Source organism: Phoca vitulina, unplaced genomic scaffold, assembly GCF_004348235.1.
Source record: "Phoca vitulina isolate PV1807 unplaced genomic scaffold, GSC_HSeal_1.0 scaffold19, whole genome shotgun sequence".
NCBI classification, from domain to species: Eukaryota; Metazoa; Chordata; class Mammalia; order Carnivora; family Phocidae; genus Phoca; species Phoca vitulina.
Window position 1 is genome coordinate 1,115,278 of NW_022589722.1, and position 24,676 is coordinate 1,139,953.

Here is a 24,676-nt window from a genome sequence, read left to right on the forward strand (position 1 = left end):
TTAATATTTACAGTTTGGTTAGTGCATTAGTGCAAACTCCAATGGTGTTTTTTAAAAACATGATTACAGAGTTAAATAGAAATACACACTCAAAGGTTTCATTTAAATGCAAACTATACAGTTACAAACCCTGTAAAAATTATATGGCATATACCATACCAGGAAACTTACTACACAACTTGCAAATCCAATGCCACCCAGTTTAGGGCTTATGTAATTCCATACACCAATGCTTCCTCGCCGAATTCTTTGACCCACAGAGAGTTCCAGGAAAAAAAGGGGAATACCTATTACCAGTAGCAGTATTAAATATGGCAAAAGATATGCACCTATAGAGACAAGAACAAAAAAGATTATATTTTCAACAGTCACAGTAGAGAATACACTAATTTTAAATTATCTCATAAAAGACAGTATTTGAACTTCTATATAGTATAATTATAAAAGACTTTAAGGAAAATGCAATTTCATCATTTTAAACTTTCTAGTATTTGAAACCTGAATTTGACTGCTACAAAGAGTTTATGATAAAAAATAATTATGAAAAAAGTGAGAATATAAATTTTAGTTTCATTTTATTGAAAGGGTAAAACAATTTCATTTTCCATAAAAAATTAATTCTTTAAAATTATTTCCTCAAGTAGGTTTCACAAACTCCTGGAATTCTTATTCACACACTGCTAATGAATTTATTAAATCTTATTCAAACTTACCTATACATGCATTCCAAATCAGATAAATTAGAATGAATGAGATTTTATAGTACTAAAGCTGACTTTTTTCCCCTAAATAAAAACAGGAGAGAAGAAATGGCTGCCTAGATTGAAAAAGAAAAAAAAAAATAGAAAAAAAAAGAACTACCACAGACAAATGTCATTTTTTTCCCCAAATATACTTCATTTAAAAAGTATGTTTCAGGAATTATTATTATTATTTATTTTTTTATTTTTATTTTTTTAGAGAGAGAGAGCATGTGTACACAGGCTGAGGGGTGGGGAGGGACAGAGGGAGAAGGAGAGAGAATCTTAAGCAGAATCCATGCCTACGGGGAGTGTGGATGGCTCAGTTGGTTAAGCGTCTGCCTTTGGCTCAGGTCATAATCCCAGGGTCTTCGAATCGAGCCCCACATCAGGCTCTCTGCTCAGCAGGAAGCCTGCTTCTCCCTCTCCTCCCCACTCCTGCTCTCTCTTGCTATCTCTGTCTCTCTCTCTCTCAAATAAATAAATAAAATCTTTACAAAAAAAAAAAAAAAAAATCCATGCCTACTGCAGAGCCTGTCATGTGGCTCAATTCCACGACCCTGAGATCATGACCTGAGCCAAAATCAAGAGTCAGGTTGACTGAGCCACCCAGGTGCCCCAAAAAGAATTTTTTATTTTCCAAAATTCTGTGTAGGGGCAGTGAGGTTGACTGAGAAACTAAGATATTTTTAACACCTATTGTAAAATATATGTGCAAATATATATTATATATATGTAGTAAGGTTTTCATACTTAAGAAAATTATAGCCAAATCTCAAAACATATAACTAGTTATTTTAAAATAGTTTGACAATGTTAATATTAGGTTCTATTAACTGATAAAGTTAAAATGTGAAATGTATTCATTTCTACATAAGAATACATATGCAAATTATTCATTAAGTAACCTCTAGAATGGACTTCCTACATTCAAATTTCTTATCTGGAGCTTTGTCCAACCAGAAACTGTCAAGTCAGTCATGTAATTGATGGTGTCAATGCCCTTTTCAAATTAGAGGCCATTATTGTATCTTCCCATTTTAAAAAAGTGTTTAATGGTATTGAGTAGATTTTGGAAGTTGTCCAAATTTTTTTGGTAGTCTGTTGAAGAAGTAAACATTATTTTTTTAAATAATTTTCTCAGTATCTCTATATATCTGTGAAATAATGACCATATACAAGAATTTCCCTAACATAGTGGCCCATAGAAAATCTCTACTTTCTTTTTTTTTAAATTTTATTTATTTATTTGAGAGAGAGAGAGAGAACAAGCAGGGGGAGGGGCAGAGGGAGAAGCAAGCTCCCCGCTGAGCCAGGAGCCCGACGTGGGACTCGATCCCAGGACCCTGAGATCATGACCTGAGCCGAAGGCAGATGCTTAACCGACTGAGCCACCCAGGCGCCCCTAATCTCTACTTTCTTATGACCGATTTGCAGCCTTTTGGACTTGAGTTGATTCTATAGATGGGTATGTAATGTAAAGCATGGACACATGAGCTCATAAAACAGAATTATAAAATATCTAATTCTAAAATGATTAGGAATGTTCAGGTGCTAATAACCTGAAAATGTTTCCCAAAGGACTGAAAGTGCATTTTAACACATGCACCTAATCCTAAAATGTGGATGAGTTTATGTATGTGTTAATGACTACAGAGAGAGTGAATTAAAACTGGACTCATTGGGAATCTTTCCTCAGTTATGTGTGCATAGCATGCCATTAGATACTTAGCTTTTTCTTTAACTCAAATTACTGTTAGCCCCCATATTAAAAATAGTCATAACTAAATAAACTAACTAAATAAAAACATCATAACTAAGATATAACTGAGCATTTACTATCTGCCAGGCACATTTCTAAGCATGTTACATGTAGTTATTCATTTATTCCTTACAAGAATACAATGGGGTAAGCACCATTATCATCACTTTTTACAGGTGTGGAACTAAACCAGAAGAAGTAAGTTAACTTGTCAAAGGTCACATGGCTAGTGTGGGAAAGAGCCAGGCTTCAAGGCCAAATTGACTTCAAAACCTGAGCTGGTAGCTTCTATAAAACACTACTGATTAAGCTTAACCATTGTACTTTAAGTTTAATATCTTCAGACAAATCAACTTATGTTGGGTCTATCATTTTTTAGTTCTATTATTCATGAAGTGCCTCAAGTGACAAATGAGTGGGATTCAGGTGGTCAGAAGGTGTTTGACTAAACAGCCCAGAAAACACTATTCAAATACCTGGAAGGTTCAATGCCATACTACATGTTGGGTACAGCCTTTTGTATCCTGAGAGCCATTTTGAAACAATAAAGTCCACTGGCATTTTATAACATCACAGTCTAGTATTTGTGATTAGAAGAGAGGAAACGATAGTAGGAAGAGCATTTTGACTCTTTTTCCATATGAAAATGAGGAGGAGCAATTTTTGCTAATAACTAATTTCTAAATATGAAATCCTTTGAGTTCGCCGCCAAGAAAAAAAAAAAAAATGGTATCAAATGGAAGGCAACCTGACTTCAGCCAAGACAGCCTTCTTCCTTAATAGTGTCATAAGGTGAAAGGCTTAAAAATCAGAATTCATCTTCTGCTAGACTTGGCAAATGGGACGGCTCATGAGAAACAAAAAGCAGGGTAGTACATAGCTGCTTATAGCTGATTCAATAAATAATTCATATGTGGTGTTAACGACTAGCTAAGGAGCTTACAGTGCCGGTGGAGTGCTGTGGTGTATCACAGACTTCCTATGTTGATTCTTACCTCTCATGCAGATTTGTCAACCAGGCAACTTTTTCCAAACCTGTTGTTTTGTGCCTAGCTGAATTAACTAAGCAAGATCTTTAACATATTTTGTCATCGGAACACCTTAGCTTTTTATCTTACAGTCTAAAAAGAAATTTCACATATGATTATATTATTTCATTTGATTTGTACATCAAATATAAAACCATATTTTTGTCCAGTCAACAAAACTATCACAAACTGGAATCAAATATCAAAATATTCTTTCTACCCTTTGTATGCTGAAATGCGGTTAATATAGTACTTAGTCTTTAACCACATTTATTTTAATAGTTTCCATGTATAGAGATAACAAAGTTTCAACCCAAATGTTAGTTAACATTACTTGACTTTGGGGTACTCTAGAGCTTGTGTCTTACATGAACAACCCATTCTTTGTACATGCTTTTTTATTGATTTTTAAGATAATTTTTGCTAAACAACCTTTACTGATTATATGCAAAAATACAAAAAAATAGAATGTTATGTTGATGGGAAATATTTTTGTTTAAAATTAAGGATGGGGGGGCGCCTGGGTGGCTCAGTCGGTTAAGCGTCTGCCTTCGGCTCGGGTCTTGATCCCAGAGTCCTGGGATCGAGCCCTGCGTCATCGGACTCCCTGCTCTGCGGGAAGCCTGCTTCTCCCTCTCCCACTCCCCCTGCTTGTGTTCCTGCTCTCACTATGTCTCTCTCTGTCAAATAAATAAAATAAAATCTTAAAAAAAAAAAGTGAACTAAACTTTTAAAAATAAATACATAAATAAATAAATAAAAATAAAATAAAATTAAGGATGGGGGTGCCTGGGTGGCTCAGTCAGTTAAGCATCTGCCTTTGGCTCAGGTCATGATCCCAAGGTCCTGGGATGGAGCCTCTGCATGGAGTTGGGCTCCCTGCTCTGTGGGAAGTCTGCTTCTCCCTCTTTCTCAGCGCTACCCCCTTGCTCTCTTGTGCTTTCTCTTTCTCCCTCAAATAAATAAATAAAATCTTTAAAACAAATAAAATTAAATTAAGGATGCTAATTTCTTTGAAGTTTTCTTTGAAACTAAACACTGTCCCCAAATACTGTAGCATCAGAAACCAAATATATATGATATCTAAGAATGAAGAATGTCTGGCATTACATTTTCTGTTTAAATCCCTTCTCCTAGGATCTACAAAGTTCTGGTCAGCATTTCAACACCATAATTATTCTAAATTGTATGTAATTTTTGTCTTGAAAAGTGAAATAATTTAAAATTCAGAGTTAATAAATTGTGGAGAGAACATTCTTTCTGACTTCTTTCACCAGTCCTGTCTTATATCAGACACTTTAGGTTTTTCTCCAAAGAGAATAACTGACTGCCTCTAACGTTTGTTAGAAAGGTCAGTAATTTAGCGATATTTAAAAGCATCCACAGAAAGAATCTGTGAGCAATCTTTGAGTATTCATAACAAGCCATCTGCTCCTATGGAAACCTAATCTGAAAACAGAGTTGAGCTCACTTCCAACAAAGAAGTCTCCCTGGCTTTACAATGGAATTCATGGTTTCTGAAATAATGAGGCTGCAGCAGCAACACGAGCTATTTGAGACAGTCAATTGCGATTTACTCAGCAATGTATCACTTAACAACAAAAACAAAAAACAAAAACAAAAACAAACCCCAAAACTTACCACCTCCATTCTTTTGACATAGGTATGGGAATCGCCACACATTTCCTAAACCTACAGAAAATCCAACTTGGGCCAGGATATATTGTAGCTTACTGTTCCAAGCTGGTCTTTCATCTTCAACTTCAGATTCCTCTTCAACATCTATATCTTTCTCTTCCTGAACATCAACAATTAGTTCGCTCTTCTTAAAAGCATCATCAGCTGAGTCTTCATTGGAAAGAAGGTCTTTGACAGACTCAATAACTTCATCGTCTAATTCTCTTTTTACCACCTTGCTATTCTTCGGCATTGGAAAGTGTGGGTAGTACTATTTTTTTTTTTAATTCCTTTATGGTAAATGTGTTAATTCTTTTTTGAAATATGTTAATTGGTATGAATAAAAGATGCAGGAGGGTATCAAATAAATCCTTGGCTCAAGGTGACAGAGTCTTAATGAATCCTGGATCTGTATGTCCAATATCCTATGGGTACCTGTAATATTTTAAGTTGAAAAGCAATAATATTTAATGAGGAAAAGTACTTAAAATAATGAAGACTCTTTATTATTAATTTTTATAATAAAAACTCTTTCTACAGAGTATAAGACCTCTGATTGTCCTTGGCCATTCACTTCAGAGCTTGATACGACGAGTAGTATAAAAAGTATAAAGTACACATGTGCTTTAGACATTTCTTTTAACTAACTTCTTCCTTCTTGCATAAATCAAATTTGATCTCAGGTATACGCCAATGCATAATATATGCTATTTGTTAGTAATTAAAATTTTCTGACTCTTTTTTCTTAATTCTTCCTTTTTACCTCTCTGACTAAAGCACATCCCTTATTTTATTCCTTACAGAATTACATATACAATTGCATGTCATCCTGTAAATTTGTCTTACACAAAATCTCTTTTGTCCACACATTCATCATTCACTCACTTGATATTAATTGTAATATGGATAAAATTCAGAGATATAAACAGTAATGAATCACATGATATCTGCCTTAAAGGAGCTTATATCTAATAAGAGAGAAAGGCACGTCCCAAATAATTATACTACATTATATAATTTATATGACCCAATATCATTACAGTAGGAGAGCTCAGGAATGTTGGATAAAAGCGGCATTACAGTTGGGCAGGGATGGAGTGAGGCCGCACCAAACATAAGCAATAGCATAAACAGATGCAGGAAGTGGTAACAATTACCATTTGTGTAAACATTCTCTCACATGACCCCAAAAAACACACTGCCACCACTTTGGCATTTTTCCCTTTCTTTATTTCTTTTTATGTTATATCTCATATCCTTTTCTTTGTTCAAATACAGACCAAGTAAGGGTATGTCTACAAACCAGTGACATTGTCTATTATAAAAAGTGATTGAATATACGAATATATCTCTTCAAAGCTGGGTTGGGAGCTTTAGAAATAATATCCCAAGAATTCTATCATTTATTGCTAGAAGAAAAATGGAATTCTTTGATAGAACTACATTCAAAGTCAGACAAATAGCCCATCATACTTTAATTCATAATCTTAATGAACAAGACAGGGTGCTGGGTAACTCAATGAAAAAGAAAAAAGGAATTCATTAACTTGACCATGTAACTTATTTGTTGCCTTTAGGTTTGGAGGCGTTTAGTTGTTTCCAAATTAAAATATATACCCTAATAGCAAACCCTTATTTTGGATTTGGTGAAGATTAAGAGTTAGGCTGTGAAGAGGAAATTCTGAAAAAGTAGCATTGCAAGATATTTAAATAATAGGCACATCTCAAGAATAATTGAACAACTTCTCATAGTGACTACTGTAAAGAGATCACCAAATTTTTGATGTGGAAATAGTTTCAAGAGGTTAGGAATTATGTCTGTTTAATTTGCTTTCTTTTCTCTGAGAGCTCAGTAAATACAAGTTGAGTAAATGAATAAATACAACCATTGAAAAACTGAAATAAGCTAATTTTCCAAATAGTTTTTACTGTAAGAAAACAACCTGACAGATAGGAAACTGTGATTTGTGAGACATGAATGATGTAGATCTACACTTGTTGAATTATCTAAAGGTAAGTTGTTGGCACAGCAATTTAACTGATACATAGATAAGAGCATTGGCTTTAATCTGACAAACCTGGAGTTGTGTCCTAGTTCTTTTATTTATTAGTTGTATAACTTCTAGTAGTTATATCATTCTTAACCTTAGTTTCCTCAATAAACTAAGGTTACTAAGCTATTCTTTTTGCTTTTTCCATACAAATAGAAAGGTAAGGAATGTATCAAAGTTTAGAAATACTATTACAGTAAAAACACCCACCATTTCAGAAAGAAGAAAATTAAAAGACAGGGTTACTCATGAGCCTCCCCCAAATTATCTCAGAAATTGTAGTATTTCTTCTATAAATATCTAGACTTTGCAGAAGAAAAACCCCACACAAACAAAAAAAACGAAATGAAAAATAACAACTTTGGACACTGCTGAATGTTTTATTACATATTTAATGAATAATCATACAAATGTACATATGATATCCTTTGGCAAAGTTTACATTTAAAAGTTTCTATCAGACTGGGATGCCTGGATGGCGCAGTCAGTTAAGTGTCCAACTCTTGGTTTTGACTCAGGTCATGATCTGAGGGTCATGAGATTGAGCCCCATGCGGGGCTCTGTGCTCTAGGCATAGAGTCTGCTTAAGACTCCCTCTGCCCCTCCCCCACCCCATACTTGTGCTTTCTCTTTCTCTCAAATAAATAAAAAAATCCTAAATAAAAATAAAAGTTTCTATCAAATTACCCAAAGTTCAGATTTTCCATGAAATGAAAGTGTCAAATGTAAACAAAATTTAAATACAATGATATAAATGCCTGAAATACATCTAATATATAAAACATATCTATCTATACAGATTATATAATACAATAAACCTAGGCAACCTTTACAAAATTAAACATATCAAAAAATGCAACATAAATATTTTGTTGCCTTTATTTAGAGCTCTCTTCTTCACTAGGCCATAAGCTCTGCCTGGAAAATGACTTTATTTCACTCATCTCACATTCTCAAGGTTTAAACTTGTCTGTCATATGAATGAACTCCAAAAAGGAGCAAGAATATTGTATGATATCTACAAGCATTCTACACTATTACATATTTGGTTGTTTTGGGGTTTTTTATTTTTTTATCCTAAGGCCCTATGCTCACTGAGTCCGAGACCTTCCTTTCCGAGGGCTGCAGAAAGCCAAAAGTAAAGATATAAACTGAGTTTCTGAATGGATTTGCAAAAACTTAGTATATGAGACAACAATTTGGAAGCCAAATTAATTTCACATCTTCAAGACCCAACTTTTCTGAAAGATGACATTTTTTCGTGATGCCAAAAGCTTATTGAAGAACTTAGCTCATAAAAGTAGACTATAAACATGGATTAAAAAGAGAATAAAAAGCGAGGCTGACTGTTGCCAAAAGTATTTTGATCATCGCTGCATCTGGGAAAAGAAGAAATGAAGCAGGAATGCCCATGAAGCAAGTGAGGTGGGAGGTCATAAAGTATCAGTACTCTACAGGTCACAGGAAGTAGGATAATCAATTTCAAGTAACTGCACAGCCAAGTTAGCACCAACCATTCCTGCGACAGAAGCAAACTGTCATCTTCTGCACTTCATCTGCACCTAGGAGTGGCATTAGCAGTCTACATCATTACCTGGTAAAGACCTCCTGTCTACCCCTGATATCTTGAATATCTGATCAAGGGTCAACAAAATATTGCCTTTGGGTTAAAAACAACCCATTGTGTGATTTTATAAATAAAATTCTATTGGAACATAGCCATGCCCACACTTTTACATATTTCCTATAGCTAATTGTGTGCTGCAACAGCAGAGTCACTTTGTACAGACTGCAAAGCCTAAAATATTTACCGACTGTATTGAAAAAAAATTTGACAACCACTGTTCCAGAAAATAAATCTGAATTGAAGATAGGGAGTTACTCAGATCACTTGATCTAGGCTCCATTTCCATGGCATTAATTTCTTTATCAAGTAGTATGACAAGAGAGAACTCTACACATTTAAGGATAATTACTAAGAATGATAGGGTTTTATATAGAACCAGGGAGACGGAGTGGTAGTAGTTGAGAGGGGAAGAAACACAAGCAAAAGACAAATGTAGAAAATAGCTCTAGAGTTTCAAGTAGATTACTTAAGAAAACTCAGAGACACAATAAAATAAAGATTAAAAAAAAGTCCCCCTTTAAAAAAAAAAAAGAAAAGATATAAAAGATGATTGGGAAGAAAAAAAGTTAGGTGGATGAATATGGAATATAGAAAAGAAATGGGAAAATTCAGTATAGGAATAAAAGGCACATTAGAAACAAATAAAAGCTGCTACAAGTACATCCATAGACATGGAGAACAGACTTCAGGAAACTTCTCAAAAAGAATGAAAAGAGTCAAATATCTTAAAGTAATTCAGAGAAAAAGCTAACGGAAACAGAAGTCAGATAAAGGTGATCCAACAAACTTAAAATTGGTTTTTACAAATCCATTCAGAAATTAAATTCGTATCTTTACTTTTGGCTTTATGCAGCTTCTGAAAGGAAGCAAGAAAATAGAATATAACAAAAAATTCTGAAAGATAAATTAATGGAAGTTTTGCCTAGATTCATATTTTCAAATAATAATAATACAGAGGGGTCAATACTGAAAAATACTGGGATAAAGATTCCTAGGGATTTCAAGCAAAAGTAGAAAGGGGAAATAAAAGGACTTCTCAGGATGTTTAATAACCTCTAAAAGAACTACGAGGAAAAAGTACTCAATCTCCAATTTTTATACTCAATTATTTTGTATTCCAATTATAAAAGCCACAGGCAAATATTCTGGTCTGGAAGAGATCCGATGATCCCTATTGGGGAGGGAGAGGAACAGGTTACATGATAATGAAATTTGGCCAACCAAGAGAGAAAACAAAGTAAAAACTTCAGTAACATAGAAGCCATGCTAAAGGATAGAAGTGAACGTTAATTTAAGCGGGAAATAAGCTTTAAAATCTATATGAATTATGTTTAAGGGAAAAATACGAATTAAAATTCAAAAAATAAAATAACTAACAGAATCAGGGGAACTGAAATGGGAGAAGACAGAAATAAAAGTATGAGAATGTCCTCATCTTTCATATCAGGAAGCAATTTAGGATACTGTCTAAATATAAAACTCCTATGGGGCGGCTGGGTGGCTCAGTCATTAAGCGTCTGCCTTCGGCTCAGGTCATGATCTCGGGGTCCTGGGATCGAGCCCCGCGTCGGGCTCCCTGCTCGGTGGGAAGCCTGCTTCTCCCTCTCCCACTCCCCCTGCTTGTGCTCCCTCTCTTGCTGTGTCTCTCTCTGTCAAATAAATAAATTTAAAAAAAATCTTTAAAAAATAAATAAATAAATAAATATAAAACTCCTAGTCAAAAAAAGGATAATGACCCCACCTCTTCACGTTTTCATATAATCCTTCTTGCTTACTATTATGAGATCTCATAGAAATTAATATTTCTTGCTGGGAAGAGACATGTATTGATGCCAAACACTTATATCTAATTTCTAGAAACAGACTGAGTTCAAATCCTAGCTCTATCACTTACAGTTTTATGACTTTGGCTAAGTTACTTTGTTATCTAATAATAAAGTGCTTGGATAAATGCCAGCACATTGACAGAACTCAATATATGTCTTCTTTTGTTATTATGATTATTATCCCTCTTATAGTTGTATTCTGTTACAACTGGTTTATTGCAAATTATTAAGGATAATGTAGGTCTAGAGCCAATGCTATATGTTAAATGGTTTTAACATCACTTTTTTTTTCCTAATACCAGTTTTCTACTGCTGCATAACAAGTTACTTCAAAACTTAGTGGCTTGACAAACAAAAGTTTTATTTGCTTATGATTCTGTGGGTTTGCAGTTTGAACGAGGCTTAGATGATCAGTTGTTTTGCTGGTCTTGACTCAGGTCACTTCTCCACTACAGTCATCTATCAACTCAAGTGGGTAAAGATGGGCTAAGATGGTCTCGCTCACATTCTGGCAGGAAGCAGTCTATTAGCCAGAGCACTTTGATTCTCCCATATGTAGTCTCTCCAAAATGCTAGCTCCAACTTGTTGACATTATAAGCTCAGAGTTCCAACTCTAGCCAAAAGAAGTAAGCCCAACATGAAGTGCTAGCAAAGCCTCTGTGTGGCATTTGCTAAGGTTTCACTGGCCAAAGCAAGTCACTCAGCTAAGTTCAGATTGATTTGAGTGGATAAACTCCACCTTTAATGGAAGGAGCAACAAAGTCAAATTGCAAAAGGTACAAGTAGAGAGAAAAGAAAAATACTGCCACCACCTTTGAAAATAATCTTCTACACTTGTCCAGTTAGAATTCCCCTCCCTGGATTCTGAATCTTGAGGACAGGAACAAAGAGATCAAAAGGTTGGCATCTCACTCAATTCCAAAGGCATTGTGCCCAGGCAGTAACTACTACTGTAGTCATGGGTTCTGGTTCCTTTTCCATCCCATTGCCAAGCACCCCATTGTTCCTTTGAGCCCCTGAGCCTTGCCAATATTTCTTCTTCATTTTATTTTATTTTTGCCTCTTAGCCAGCATCAGTCTCTACAGCTTGCAAACAAAGAACCCTAAATAATACAGCTATTATAAATTTAAAACAATTGGTGTCTTTCCACTCATCTACTGTGTAAGGACTTAACATATATAAAAAATGTTGGGAACGTTACATTACTTAATTTGGACTTATATTTACATTTTTCTCATCCTCCCATTTTTGCATTGCTTTAATTATCTTCATATGCAAGTTTTCAGAAAAAAATCTATTTTAAAGCACTTAAAACTAGATCCAAAACATTTTTAAATCAACATAATAAATTTCTAACTCAGTGCTTCTCAACCCTAACCATTTTTAATGTTTTTTTTAAATTTTTTCCTTGCCTTTCCACATAAATTTTGAAGTCAGCTTATTAATTTTTTTAATTTTTATTTTATTTATTTTATTTATTTATTTGAGAGAGAAAAAGAGCGAGAGAGAGGGCACGTGCAAGCACGAGCAGGGAGAGAGAGGCAGACGGAGAAGCAGAGTGGGGAGCCCGAGGCAGACTGAGTGGGGAGCCCGAGGTGGGGCTCCATTCATCCCCAGATCCTGGGTTATGACTTGAGCTGAAAGCAGATGCTTAAGCAACTGAGCCACCCAGGCACCCCTCGCTTATTAATTTCTACCCCAAGAAACCCAGGCCTGCTAGAATTTTGGCTGGGTTTACATCAATTCTGTAAACCCTTTTGGAGAGCACTGACATCTTAAAAATTTGAGCTTTCCATTCTATGAACTTGGCATCTTCTTTAAATTGTCTCTGGAAAAAAGTTGATTTTTAATACAAGCTTCCTATTCTGCAACAATGCTGATTTGAGCTGATATTGTTTTAGGATCCCTTAGGATTTTTATACACACAGTATGTCAAATGTAAATATAGTTTAAGCTTCCTCTAATTGTTTACCTTTAATTTCTTTTTCTTGACTTACCATACTGGCTTGGACATCCACTAAAATTTTGAACAGAAGTGTTAAGAACAGACATTTTCATCTATGCCCCAGTGCTAATGGGAAAGTATTCAATATCAAAGACAATATTAGTTATGGATTTTTTTTCATAGATGCCTTTTGTCAGTTTAGGGAAGTTTCTTTTAATTCCTAGTTCAGTGAGGGTCTTTTTTTTTCTTAATCCTGATTAACTGTTGAATTTTGACACATAATTTCCTACCTTTATTAAGATAATCATGTAACTCCTTAATCTACTAATATACCATACAGCATCAATTGATTTTGTATTTTAGACCAGTCTTTCATTGTGAGATAAACGTCACTGGTCAAGACATATTACCTTTTTAATATATTACTAGAATCAATTTGCTAATATTTTGATAAGGATTTTTGCTTATATTTCACTTCTCTGGTTTTGGTGGACTCATAAATAGAATTTTAAAATGGTCTCTCATTTATTTTCTGATAAAATATATGTAGAATTAGTTTTAATTCTTCCTTAAATGTTTGGCAGCACTCACTAATAAAGCCATCGGGGCCTGGAGTTTTCTTTCAGAGAATATGTTTAATTAAAAATTCAATTTATTAAAAAAATTCAATTTGTTTCATTGATATATAGCTACTGAGATTTTCTTTATAAAACTTTTTTTTTAATTTTTAAATTTTTAAATTTTTTTTATTAACATATAATGTATTATTTGTTTCAGGGGTACAGGTCTGTGATTCATCAGTCTTACACAATTCACAGAGCTCACCATAGTTCATACCCTCCCCAATGTCCAATACCCAGCTACCCCATCGCTACTGAGATTTTTTTTTTTTCTTGCGTTAGTTTTGGTAAGTTGTGTTTTTCAAGGAATTTGTCCATTTCATTTAAATTGTCAAATTTGTTTGTAGAAGGTGACTCATAATATTCTGTAGGTTCCTTTTTACTAGTTGTAGGATTTGTAGTCATATCACATTTTTTATTCCTGATATTGACAATAGGTGTTTTCTCTGCTTTTGTCTTTGTCTTGCTAATATTTTCACTATATAATTAACTCAAAATATTATGCAATTCTTACTCTATCTTTCAAGACTGTTTAGCTCTTAAACTATTGTTACAACCTCTTTTGAAAGTGTATTAAATTCTAATTAACATTTCCAGTGAAAATATGCAAAGACGTAAAATAACAGGCAGGCACTTGCGTCTTAGAGACATGCCTGTGCTGGCTAATTACCGGCACTTGCCAAAAGTTTAATATTCTATAATAAAGAATAAGAACAGCAAATTACCTCCCTGACTTGGACAATTACAAATTTTACTGAATAAAATTTTCTTTAAATATCAACTAATTATGAATAGTAAATCTGAACTTTATTGTGGATTCAAATGAAATATATTTTTCTAATTCTAATATATAGGGTAAAAAGTAAAGGCTATCTCAATAAAAACAAAATGGTAAACTATATTGCAACACCCAAGAAAAAATGACACATCTTGGGAAGTTTATAGTTATGGAATAATTGCAAGAGGAAAGAGATAAGGGATTCTATAATGTACTGAAATAATGATCTTGACAAATAATACAAAACATTTCAACAATATAGAGTTCAACCTAAACATTTCTTTTCCAAATTATACCCCCTTTACATAAAATATGTTCACTAAGTGAAAAAGTAACAAAAAACACAGAGCCAAACAAAAGGAGAGAAACATTTTTTTACAAATGACAATACATAGTCACAACTTACACTTTTATATATTTTGCCCAAAAAGGTGGACTATAACATACCTATGAGGATGGCTAAAATCAAAAGCAAATTTAAAAAAGTAAAGACACCAAAAGTTGGTGAGGATGCAAAGAAACTAGATCAATCATATATTGCTGATAGAAATATAAAATAGTACAGCCACTCTAAAAAATAAAAAAAAGATAGCTGGAATTTCCTTTCAGCACTAATAATAGAGTTACCACTGGGTTATGACTTGAGCTGAAAGCAGATGCTTAAGCAACTGAGCCACCCAGGCTCAGAAATAAAGGCTTATTTTCAAGCAGGAACTTGTACATAAATCTTCATATCAACTTTACTTATATAGCCCCAAACTGAATGTCCTTCAGTGGGTGAATGGTAAAACAAGTTGTAGTATATCCATATCATGCCATATCAGCAAGAAAAAAGGAAAGAATTATTGATACATGCAATAACTTGGATGAACCTCAAGGAAATGATGCTGCATGGGGAAAAAAGTCAATTTCAAAAGGATACATATTGCATAATTTCATTTATATAACATTTGTGAAATAACAAAATGATAGAGATGAACCAACAGTGGTTGCTAGGAGTGAAGGTATGGACAGGCAGGTGGGTGTGCTATAAAGGACAAGGGACTCTTTGAGATGGTAGTGTTTAGTAGTATCTTTTTTTTTTTTAAAGATTTTATTTATTTGACAGAGAGAGACACAGCGAGAGAGGGAACACAAGCAGGGGGCAGAGGGAGAGGGAGAAGCAGGCTTCCTGCAGAGCAGGGAGCCCAACGCGGGGCTCGATCCCAGGACCCTGGGACCACGACCTGAGCCGAAGGCAGACGCTTAACGACTGAGCCACCCAGGCGCCCCTAGTAGTATCTTCATTATGGTTAAGGATTACATGAAGCTACACATTTGATAAAACTACAAAGAACTATACACATATACACACACATAGGCAGAGAAAATTCATAATCTGAAAAACTATGGATTATACCAATATCAATATGCTGGTTTTGATACTGTACTGTACATCTATACAAGATCATAAAATGAGAGAGGCTAGGTGAAAGGTGCACAGGACCTCCCTTTGTACCTTCCTGTGAGCTTGCAATTATTTGAAAATTATAATTATAAAGCAATTTCCTTAAATTGAAATGTATTTTTTGTTGACTTCTACGAATCAAGGACAGATTTTAAATTTTAATAAAGCATTTCACTAAGTCTTTTAAACATTTTAAAAACAGACAAAAATTCTTTCAAATACTTAAAATTTTGTTAATACATTGAGAACACCTCAGATTTAAACACTGTATTAATTTCCTAAGAATTCTGTAACAAATTACTTCAAATTTAGTGGCTTCAAGTAGCATAAATGAATTCTTTCAAGGCTGTGGAACCCAGAGATCAAAATTATTTTTAATAAACCAAAATCAAGGTGTGGGCAGGTCTCTCCCTCAAGAGGACCCCGGGGACAGTCTGTTCCTTGCCTTCTCTAGCTTCTGGAGGCTGCCAGCATCCCTTCACTTAGAGACACATCCCTCCCATCTCTACCTCCACACTCACCCTGCCTCCACCTCTTCTGTGGGTGTCTGATCTCCCTTTGACTCTTTCATATAAGGACATTGTGATGGCATATAGGGCCCATCTGGACATATCAGGATAATCTCTTCATCAGCGGATTATGTCTGCCAAGACTCTTTTTCCAAATAAGGTAACATTCACAAGTACCAAGAATTAGTAGGCAGACATATTTTAGGAGCTATTACCGGCTGACTATAGGCATATAATATTATATTACATTTAATTATATATTTGTATTATCATGTCAGGAAAAATGAATTTGGAGGCAATCAACATGTTTTATTCATTATCATCATAAACTATCAAGTATGACCTTTCTTAATTATTTCCTAGAATAGATTGTGTGCAAAAAGAAGGTTTACAATTCCTCCCAATGCTGTACATGTGTGCTCCTCCTCCCATTAGGAAGTGGAGTCTATTTCCTCTTTTCTTAATTCTGGGCCCTACTTGAGCTTGAATTTGAATTCTGGGAGTGTGTGAACTTGCTTTGACCAGTAGAAGGCAGAAGTTCCAAGGCTAGGCCTGAGGAAGCCTGGCAGTTTCTGCTTTCACTCTTTTGGAATTCAGACACTATGTATAAAAGTCCATCTGCCCTGCTAGAAATCCCACATGGAAAGAGAGGGAGCGCCTCAGTGACTGAAGCCCTAGGCCCAGGAACAAAGACGCTGACATTCTAGTCCCAGTCCAACTGCTAACACATACCAAATGGAACAGATGAGGTATCCAGCTGAGCCCAGCCAACACACAGAATAATAAGAAATAATAATTCATTATTGTTTTAAATTATTACAATACCAGAAAGGCAACAGAGGGTAAAGGGGCTCAATAAACCATTGTTTTGAACCTACTGGAAAAAAAAAAACAAAAAACAGTGGCAGGGAGTATTTGTTATGTAGCAAGAGATAACTGAAACATTTGCCAAGGGGGGGACAAATTGAATATTCATTGAATTTAACTGAAAGTATAAATATTTAACTCTACTGAAATTTAAACTATTGTCCAAAGAACTGTTCACAATGGGGCTTAGACCTGTGTAAAAATCGTGTGGTTTAGATTTTTAAATCTATGCAGTGATTTTCTTTTAACTATAAAGTAAATATCAACCTTGAGAGACACATTTAGTTATTCTTTTGTAAAGTTCCATGTGGTCAGTCTTATATTTAAGGCATTTGTATATCAGAAATGCAACAGGGATTATCACAACAAAACTTACAGACATCAAAATGATCATAAGAGAATAACAGCAAAACACTCTACACACATAAATAAACAACTTAGATGAAATGGACAAATTCCTCAAAAAACACAAACTACCACAACTTACCCAATATCAAACAGATCATGTAATAACTCTATATCTGTTAAAGAACTTAAATGCACATTATTTAAAATTCTCACAAAAGCAATCTCTAGACCTAGCTGGTTTCACTAGGGAATCCTATTAAACATTTAAAGAAGAATTAACACCAACTCTGCACAATCTCTTCTAGACAATACAAGATAATGGAACACTGCACATTCATTTTATTAAGCTAGTATTACTCTGTTACTCTGAAGACAATGCCAGGAAGAAAAACAATACAAAAAAACTATAAATCTATATCCCTTATGAATATGGACACAAAATTCCTCAACACAATATTAGAAAACAGACTCAGCAATATATAATAAGAATTATATACCATGACCAAATGGGCTTTATTCTAGGTATACAGGGCTGGTTCAGTATTCAAAATCAATAATGTAATATACCATAAGAGGCTAAAGAAAAAAATCATATGACTATATTGATTGATAACAGAAAAGGCATTTGACAAAATTCAGTATCCACCTGTGATTTAAAAATTGTAAAAAAAAAAAAAAACCCAACTAGGAATAAAAGGAAACTTTCTCAATTTGATAAAAATCACCTCCAAAAAACATACAGTTGGTATACTTACCAATGAAAGACTGAATGCTTTTGCCTTAAGATCAGAAACAAGAATGCCCACTCTCATACTTTTAAGAGAGTGGGCAGAGTACTGAAAGTTCTAGCTAGTGCAATAAGAAAAGAAAAGGAAATCTAAGGCATTTGGATTGGAAAGAAAGAAAGAAAATTTTCCATATTTGCAGACATTCTGGTTGTCTACGTTGAAAATCCCAAGAAATCTACAAAACATGGACAGTACTTTTATGCTGAAAACTACAAAGTGCTGATGAAAACAATAAAAAAAGATCTAAATACATAAGCAGACATAACTACCATGTTTATGGTTTGGGAGACTAACATAGTAAATACGTAAATTCTCCCTAAATTGATATACAAGTTTAATGCAATTCCTATAAAATTCCAGAAAAAATTTATAGATAAAATTATTTTAAAATTCATATAAAAAGGCAGAAAACTAAAATACCTTCAACAATTTAGAAAGGAAGAATGAAGTGAGAGGAATCATTCTACCTGATTTGAAGACTTATTTTATACCTACAGTAATGAAGATTGTGTTATCTTAGCAGAAGGATAGACACATAGATCAATGAAACAGAAGACAGTACTCATAAATAGACCCACAAATATACACCCAACTGATTTTTGACAAAGGTGCAAACATAATTTGAATGGAGAAAGAATGACAGCCCTTTCAACAAATGGTTCTGGAATATGGATATCTCTAGGCAAAAATACAACCTCAACCTAAATTTCACACCTTATACAACACTTAACTCAAACTGGATCATGGACTTACAGGTAAAACATAAACTATAAAACTTTCAAAAATAAATCATTGGAGCTCCTCGTTAGTATAGTGGTTAGTATCCCCGCCTGTCAAAAATAAATCATTGGAGAAAATCTTTGAGATCTAGAGCAAAGCAAAGAATTCTTAGATACGACATCAAAAGCAAAATTTAGTAAACTGAACTTCAACATTAAAAACTTTTGCTTTGTGAAAGAACCTATTTAGAGGATGAAAGAATAACCTAAAGACTGGAAGAAAAATATTTGCAGACCACATATCTGGGGAAGGGCAGGTATTTAGGATCTATAAAAATTCATAAAACTCAACAATTAAAGATAATTTTAAAATGGGTAAAAAATATACAGGGACATTTCACTGAATATGATATCTGGATGGCAAATGAGCACATGAAATGAGGTTCAACATTATTAGCCATTAAGGAAATGCTAATTAAAACTACAATGAGATGTCACTGCATACCTCTCAAAATGGCTAAAATATAATGACAACAAAATTCTGGCAAGGATACAGAGAAACTGATCATTCATACATTGCTGGTGAGAATGCAAAATGGTACAGTGCTCTGGAAAACTAAACATGCAACTACCATATAATCCAGCAATTACACTCCTGGGCATTTATCCTGGAGAAATGAGAATTTATGTTCCATAAAATCTGTAAATGAGTATCCACAGCAGCTTTATTCATAATAACCCTAAACTGGAAACGACCCAGATGTCCTTCAATGGGTGAATAGTTAAACAAACTTTGGTAAATCCATACCATGGAGTACTACTCAAAAATAAAAATAAACTACTGATGTACACTACAGCTTAGATGAATTTATACACAATTACACTGAGTGGAAAAAGCCAATTACAAAATGTTGCATACTATATGATTCCATTTCGATAACATTCTTGAAATGCAAAATAAATACGAAGAGCAGAGTGATGTGGTTGTGATTATAAAGGGCAACACAAGAATCCTTACAGTGATGGAACTGTTCTGTTACTTGACTTTATCAATGTCAATACTCTGATTATGAAGCTGTAATACAGTTTTGCAAGATGCTACATTTTCAGGAAACTGCGTGACAAGCACACAAAAGCTCTCTGTATTATTTCTTAACAACTACATGTGAATCTATAGCCATTTCAAAATAAAATTTCTTTAAGGCCCCAGTCAACTCACTAAAATTTTTTTTGTATTTTTATGCTGATAATACTGGATAAATTTAGTGAATCCACTAAATCCCATCTGCTGCTCTAATATAATTTTATTACTAAAAATGTTGAAAGCAAAAACTCTCTTGTAAATTCAGAAACTATGAAAATCATGGAGACAAAATACCCATTGACTTTTATACCTTACTCATTCTATAGTATCTGATGCCTGGATACTGTTCTCCCACGGGTATTTGCTATTGCCTTCACTTTAGAATATATTTTAATGTATACTTTGAATAAATAGTATAGTAATATAGTATTAAAGGGCATAGAGCGAAAAGTATCTTCCCATTCTGTCCCTCAGCATATCAGTCCCATCCCTGCTTCCCTGTAAGTCACCAAAGTCCTCCACAGGTATTGGTGTATATATATTCAAGCTGATACGTGTTTTCGCCCCACCCACCCAACCTGTTTCTTCTTACACAACAGTCACTATATGCATAACTCTGCATCTTGGTTTTTCATTTAAAAAGCCTTCAAAAGCTTTTGCTCTCAATACAATTGTTTGGTTTTTGTTTATTTGTTTGTTCTGTTTTGTCTTAATTGTATGATAGACCATGGTATGAGTATATATTTAGGTCATTTCTGATAATCTGCCTCAATGTTCAAGCAACTGACTCTGTATATCTGGCATTTGCATATCTGTAGAATAAATTCCTAGAAGTGGACCTACTTGATCAAAGGTTATGTGCTTCTACAATTTTGGTAAATACTGCCAAGTGGCCCTTTATAAAAGTTGTCTCAACTTGAACTACAAGCCATATATGAGAGGTGCCTGTTTCCCTCTGCCCTCTTCAATACAGTGAGTAATTTTTTGATCTTTGCCAATCTGATAGGTGAAAAAGCTCCCAGTGTAAGCATTTCATTCAAAGATAACAATCAATGAATCTTATGTGAAAGGATACCTTAGTGCATTAATCAAAAGGAAATAAAGTGAACCTCAAGACTGAAAACAGTCTTCTATATCAAGTGATACTGAGCATTTAAAACTATCCTGTAGCCCAGTGTCTGGGGCTTGTTATTCACAGAGAAATACGAGAAAATCATTATTGGTCAAAGTAAATATTTAATCAGATAAATCCATAAAAAATTTACTAAATACATTCAGAACAGTAGTTAGGACTTACTTTAAATTATAAGGGAAATTGGATATAAATATAAAGATTCTTCCTGCCATGTAACTTTAAATGTTTTCATGCATCAGACTTTGCCCATGGAATTTTGTTCAGAAACTATTTTAATATTACTCTGCATAGGGGTGCCTGGGTGGCTCAGTAGGTTACACATCTGCCTTTGGCTCAGGTCATGATCTCAGGGTCCTGGGATCCAGTCCCTGCTCAGCAGGGAGCCTGCTCTTCCCTCTTCCCACCCTCCACTCATTCTCTCTCTCTAATAAATAAAATCTTAAAAAAATATTACTCTGCATAGACTATATTAATATATCCAATCATGCCTATGTATGTAATAATAGTCACACACTACCCAAAAGAAGTTGAGAGGTAAATTGAGAAGTAAAAGTTTTCAGAGCTTTTGATAATAAGCAAGGTCTCTTTCAGGTCTATCAATCTAAGTCAATGATTTTTTTTTTACTACCTGGGTAATAACCCCAGAGTTCAACAGAATGCAACTTTCTTACCTATTCATACACAAGTTTTATTTTATGACAGGACAGCATATTTTCTAACATGCACTCAGCAAAATTTGAACTCTGATCATTGAGTAAATTAATGATTATAAACATAGAGTTTAGGTTTTAGTAATTATTCTAACTTATTTTACGTATTAACTTAATAATTGACAAGTAAGGCATTTCGTTTGATTATTGGTATCTCAAATGGCTATTAGCCAATTAAATTCTTCTACTATTTGCTATGGCTTGAATGTTTGTGTCCTCCACTCCAAATTCATATGTTGAAATTCTAACCCCAAGATGATGGTATTAGGAGATGGGGCCTTTTGGGTAATAAAAGTAACCCAGAAAGCTAGCCCCTTCCAACATGTGAGGATACAGTGAAAGGCACCATCTAAGAAGCAGGAAGCAGGCTCTCACCAGACACCAACTCTGCTGGTGTCTTGAATTTCTCAGCCTCCAAAACTATGAGAAATAAATTTCTGTTGATTATAAAGCACCCAATTTATGGTATTTTGCTACAGCAGCCTGAACAGACCAAGACAAGTGTTTCTTATTTACGTTATCATTTGGATGACAGAACACTCATTTTCTAGAAACATGTATAAATATCTTTCTTAAGCCTTTAAAATATTATATCTTGAGTTAACATATATTGGGAGTATAAAGTAATTCTTGAATCAAGAATACCGCAATGCAATCAGAAAAAAGAAAACCTGTCAACAAACAGGAAGAAATTATCTTCCTCTCAAAATAGTGTTAATTCCTGTCTTCCTGAAAAAAAGAACACATTAAATGTTTCGCTTGGAGGAAAATGATCAATGAATTCTGTAATATATTTTACTCCAATAAATCAACATGGATCATTGATCATGTGGATACAGAGCGTACGCACACAAAAATAAAATATATGATTCTGATGATCGAATACTCCGAATTTAATGAGATAAAAACTCTTCGAGGGCAATTCAGTCCATCATCAAGTACTTATTAAGTACTTACTACACAAGTCAAACCTAGGCGCCAAAGACGCAAGTAGGTCGGTTATCTCAGCACCGTTCTTGCGGAAATGAGGCTGGGTGGGGTAAGAAGCTCTATCAGGTTGCTTCGTCAGAGAATACTTCCTAAAGCAAACACGTAGTTCCCGGTATCCCGGGAAAGCAACCAGCCAATGACAGGTATAAAACAGCTTTAAAAACTGGGTGATGAGGCGCTTAGACGCAGTACATAAAACAAACACTTCAGTCCTCCCGTGTTTCTGGGTAGTGAACCATACAAATGGTGCAGACTAAGTAAGGCTGCGTCTACCTTTAAGACCTGGAAGGGCCCAGCCAGACTGGGAGAAACGGACGCAGCCTCATTTGCATAAGCACCCAAACACTGCTGACGTCACCGCGCCTGAGTGCGGACCCCGCCCCGTCTTACTCCAGCCTTTCCCTTGGAAGGAAGAAGATGGAAAGAGGGAAGAGAGCGAGATGCTAAGCGCGAGCCTGGGGGCTTCCCTCTCCAACGCGCGGCCAACGCCGCTCCTTGTCTTAACGGAAAAGAATTCCCGCTCCCGCGGCCTCTGCGACTGGGTGGGTCACACCTGTCCCCGGGATGTCTCGGCCGGGCGTTTCGATTCGCTCATGTTTATAAGGCTGGTTTGCCTGCGTGTTATGATTTGAAAACCTCTCCCTATATTCAAAATCGTCCTCTGCCCAGGCCACTCACAGACAAGGCAAGTAAATGGTGTAGAAACGGTCTGGCTTTCCAATTCCTCCCATCCTCTCCTTAAAATCCCCAGCATCACCATCTCACCGGCACACTCTCAAATTCCTGGATACGCAGAAACACACAGGTTGTGCTTTCTCCAGTAGCCACGTGCCTTGTGCGCGGAAAGGCCCACTTACGGACCTTTTATCGCAGGATTCCTCGGGCAAAAGGGAACGAGGGTCACGTGAAAACACAGAGCCTCCGGTAGTCGCCCTCAGCAGTGGCAAAAGCGACGAGAAGCGAATGAGGAATGAGACTGGCTCCTCTCCCCGCCCTACCGCCCACCCGCGCGGGGATCTGCTTCCAACTCACCTAGAACCTCGGAAGCGCCTCGCTTCGTCCGGACCCTACCAACTTTCCTCTCGGACTTGCCCCAGTCGGACCCCACCCGTCCAGCCAGCCCTGACTTGACTTGGAAACGACTAGTCTCTCGGGGATGCTGTAGGCGAGTTCCACGACGAGAAGGAAGGATGGCGGCACGTTTCGCCCCATGTGCTTCCCCCCCTACTCGTCACCCTCCACCCCCCTTGTGCACAGGTGCAGGACCCTGCCTGGAGGGTCGCCCGCTCAGCCCAAGTTCACCCTCAAAAGCTTTGGAGCTGCCCTCCTCCCCTCATCCCAGGACCCAGCCTGAGTCCTTCCCGGGATCCATCCACCAAGTCCGCTCGCGTCCCCGTCCCCCGGCTCCAGGGTGGCTAACGGTGAGCCCCGCCCTACCTAAAACCGTGCCCTTAGCAGTAGGAGCGTGTCATTACCGTTCGCGTGTCTCCACCGGGCACCTTTTGGGTCTTCCAGGTCCCGACAGTAGCAGCAGCGGCTAAAGCGTCGGGCCCAGGTGGCTGGGACGGAGGCCGCGGAGGAGCTGTCGAGAGAGAAGCAGCGGCTTGCCAAGGGCGGGCCCTGGGGCTGGGCTGAGGGGGTCGCTGCCCTGCGGGCTGGCCGCGAAGGACTCCTGAGCGCCTGTGTGTCGGCCAGGGAAAGAGCACGAGATGCAGGCGCGCGGGTGCGTGCGCGCGGGTGTGTGTGAGGGTGTGAGTGAGGGTGTGACGGAGGCGCCCACGTGCCCGGCCCGCCCGCGCTGCGGTCGCCGACCCGCTGCGGGGGAGAGGGGGAGGCTGCGGGCGCCGCGGGGGAAGGGAGCCTGGTCGCCAGGCTGGGCGCCGCACCTCCCCGCCCCACCGCTCCTTGACGCAGAGGCCGCTGCGGCTGCCCAGCCGCGTCCTCCCTGCGCTCCAGGATGGGCCAGCCGGGGCGGCACGGACCGGGCAAGTCCGCTCCGAAGCAAAACCAAACGGCTACCCCT

At 36.4% G+C, this 24,676-nt stretch overlaps 1 protein-coding gene across 3 annotated transcripts in view; it reads right to left on the reverse strand.

Moving 5' to 3' along the window:
* The window catches only part of SLC6A15 (solute carrier family 6 member 15), a 42,704-nt gene extending 18,239 nt beyond the window's left edge, over positions 1-24,465 (reverse strand). Inside the window, exons 1-3 of one of the 3 annotated variants that reach the window (XM_032416563.1) lie at positions 24,129-24,465; positions 5,172-5,642; positions 172-329 (exon numbers count right to left, since the gene is read on the reverse strand). In XM_032416563.1, the coding sequence (XP_032272454.1) occupies positions 172-329; positions 5,172-5,460 (447 nt within the window). In that variant the 5' untranslated portion in view covers positions 5,461-5,642; positions 24,129-24,465. Of the gene's footprint in view, positions 1-171; positions 330-5,171; positions 5,643-23,418; positions 23,833-24,128 lie in introns of those variants that run through there. The other 2 variants (XM_032416564.1, XM_032416562.1) reach the window with 2 other exon arrangements.
* Between the last annotated feature and the right edge of the window lie 211 nt (positions 24,466-24,676).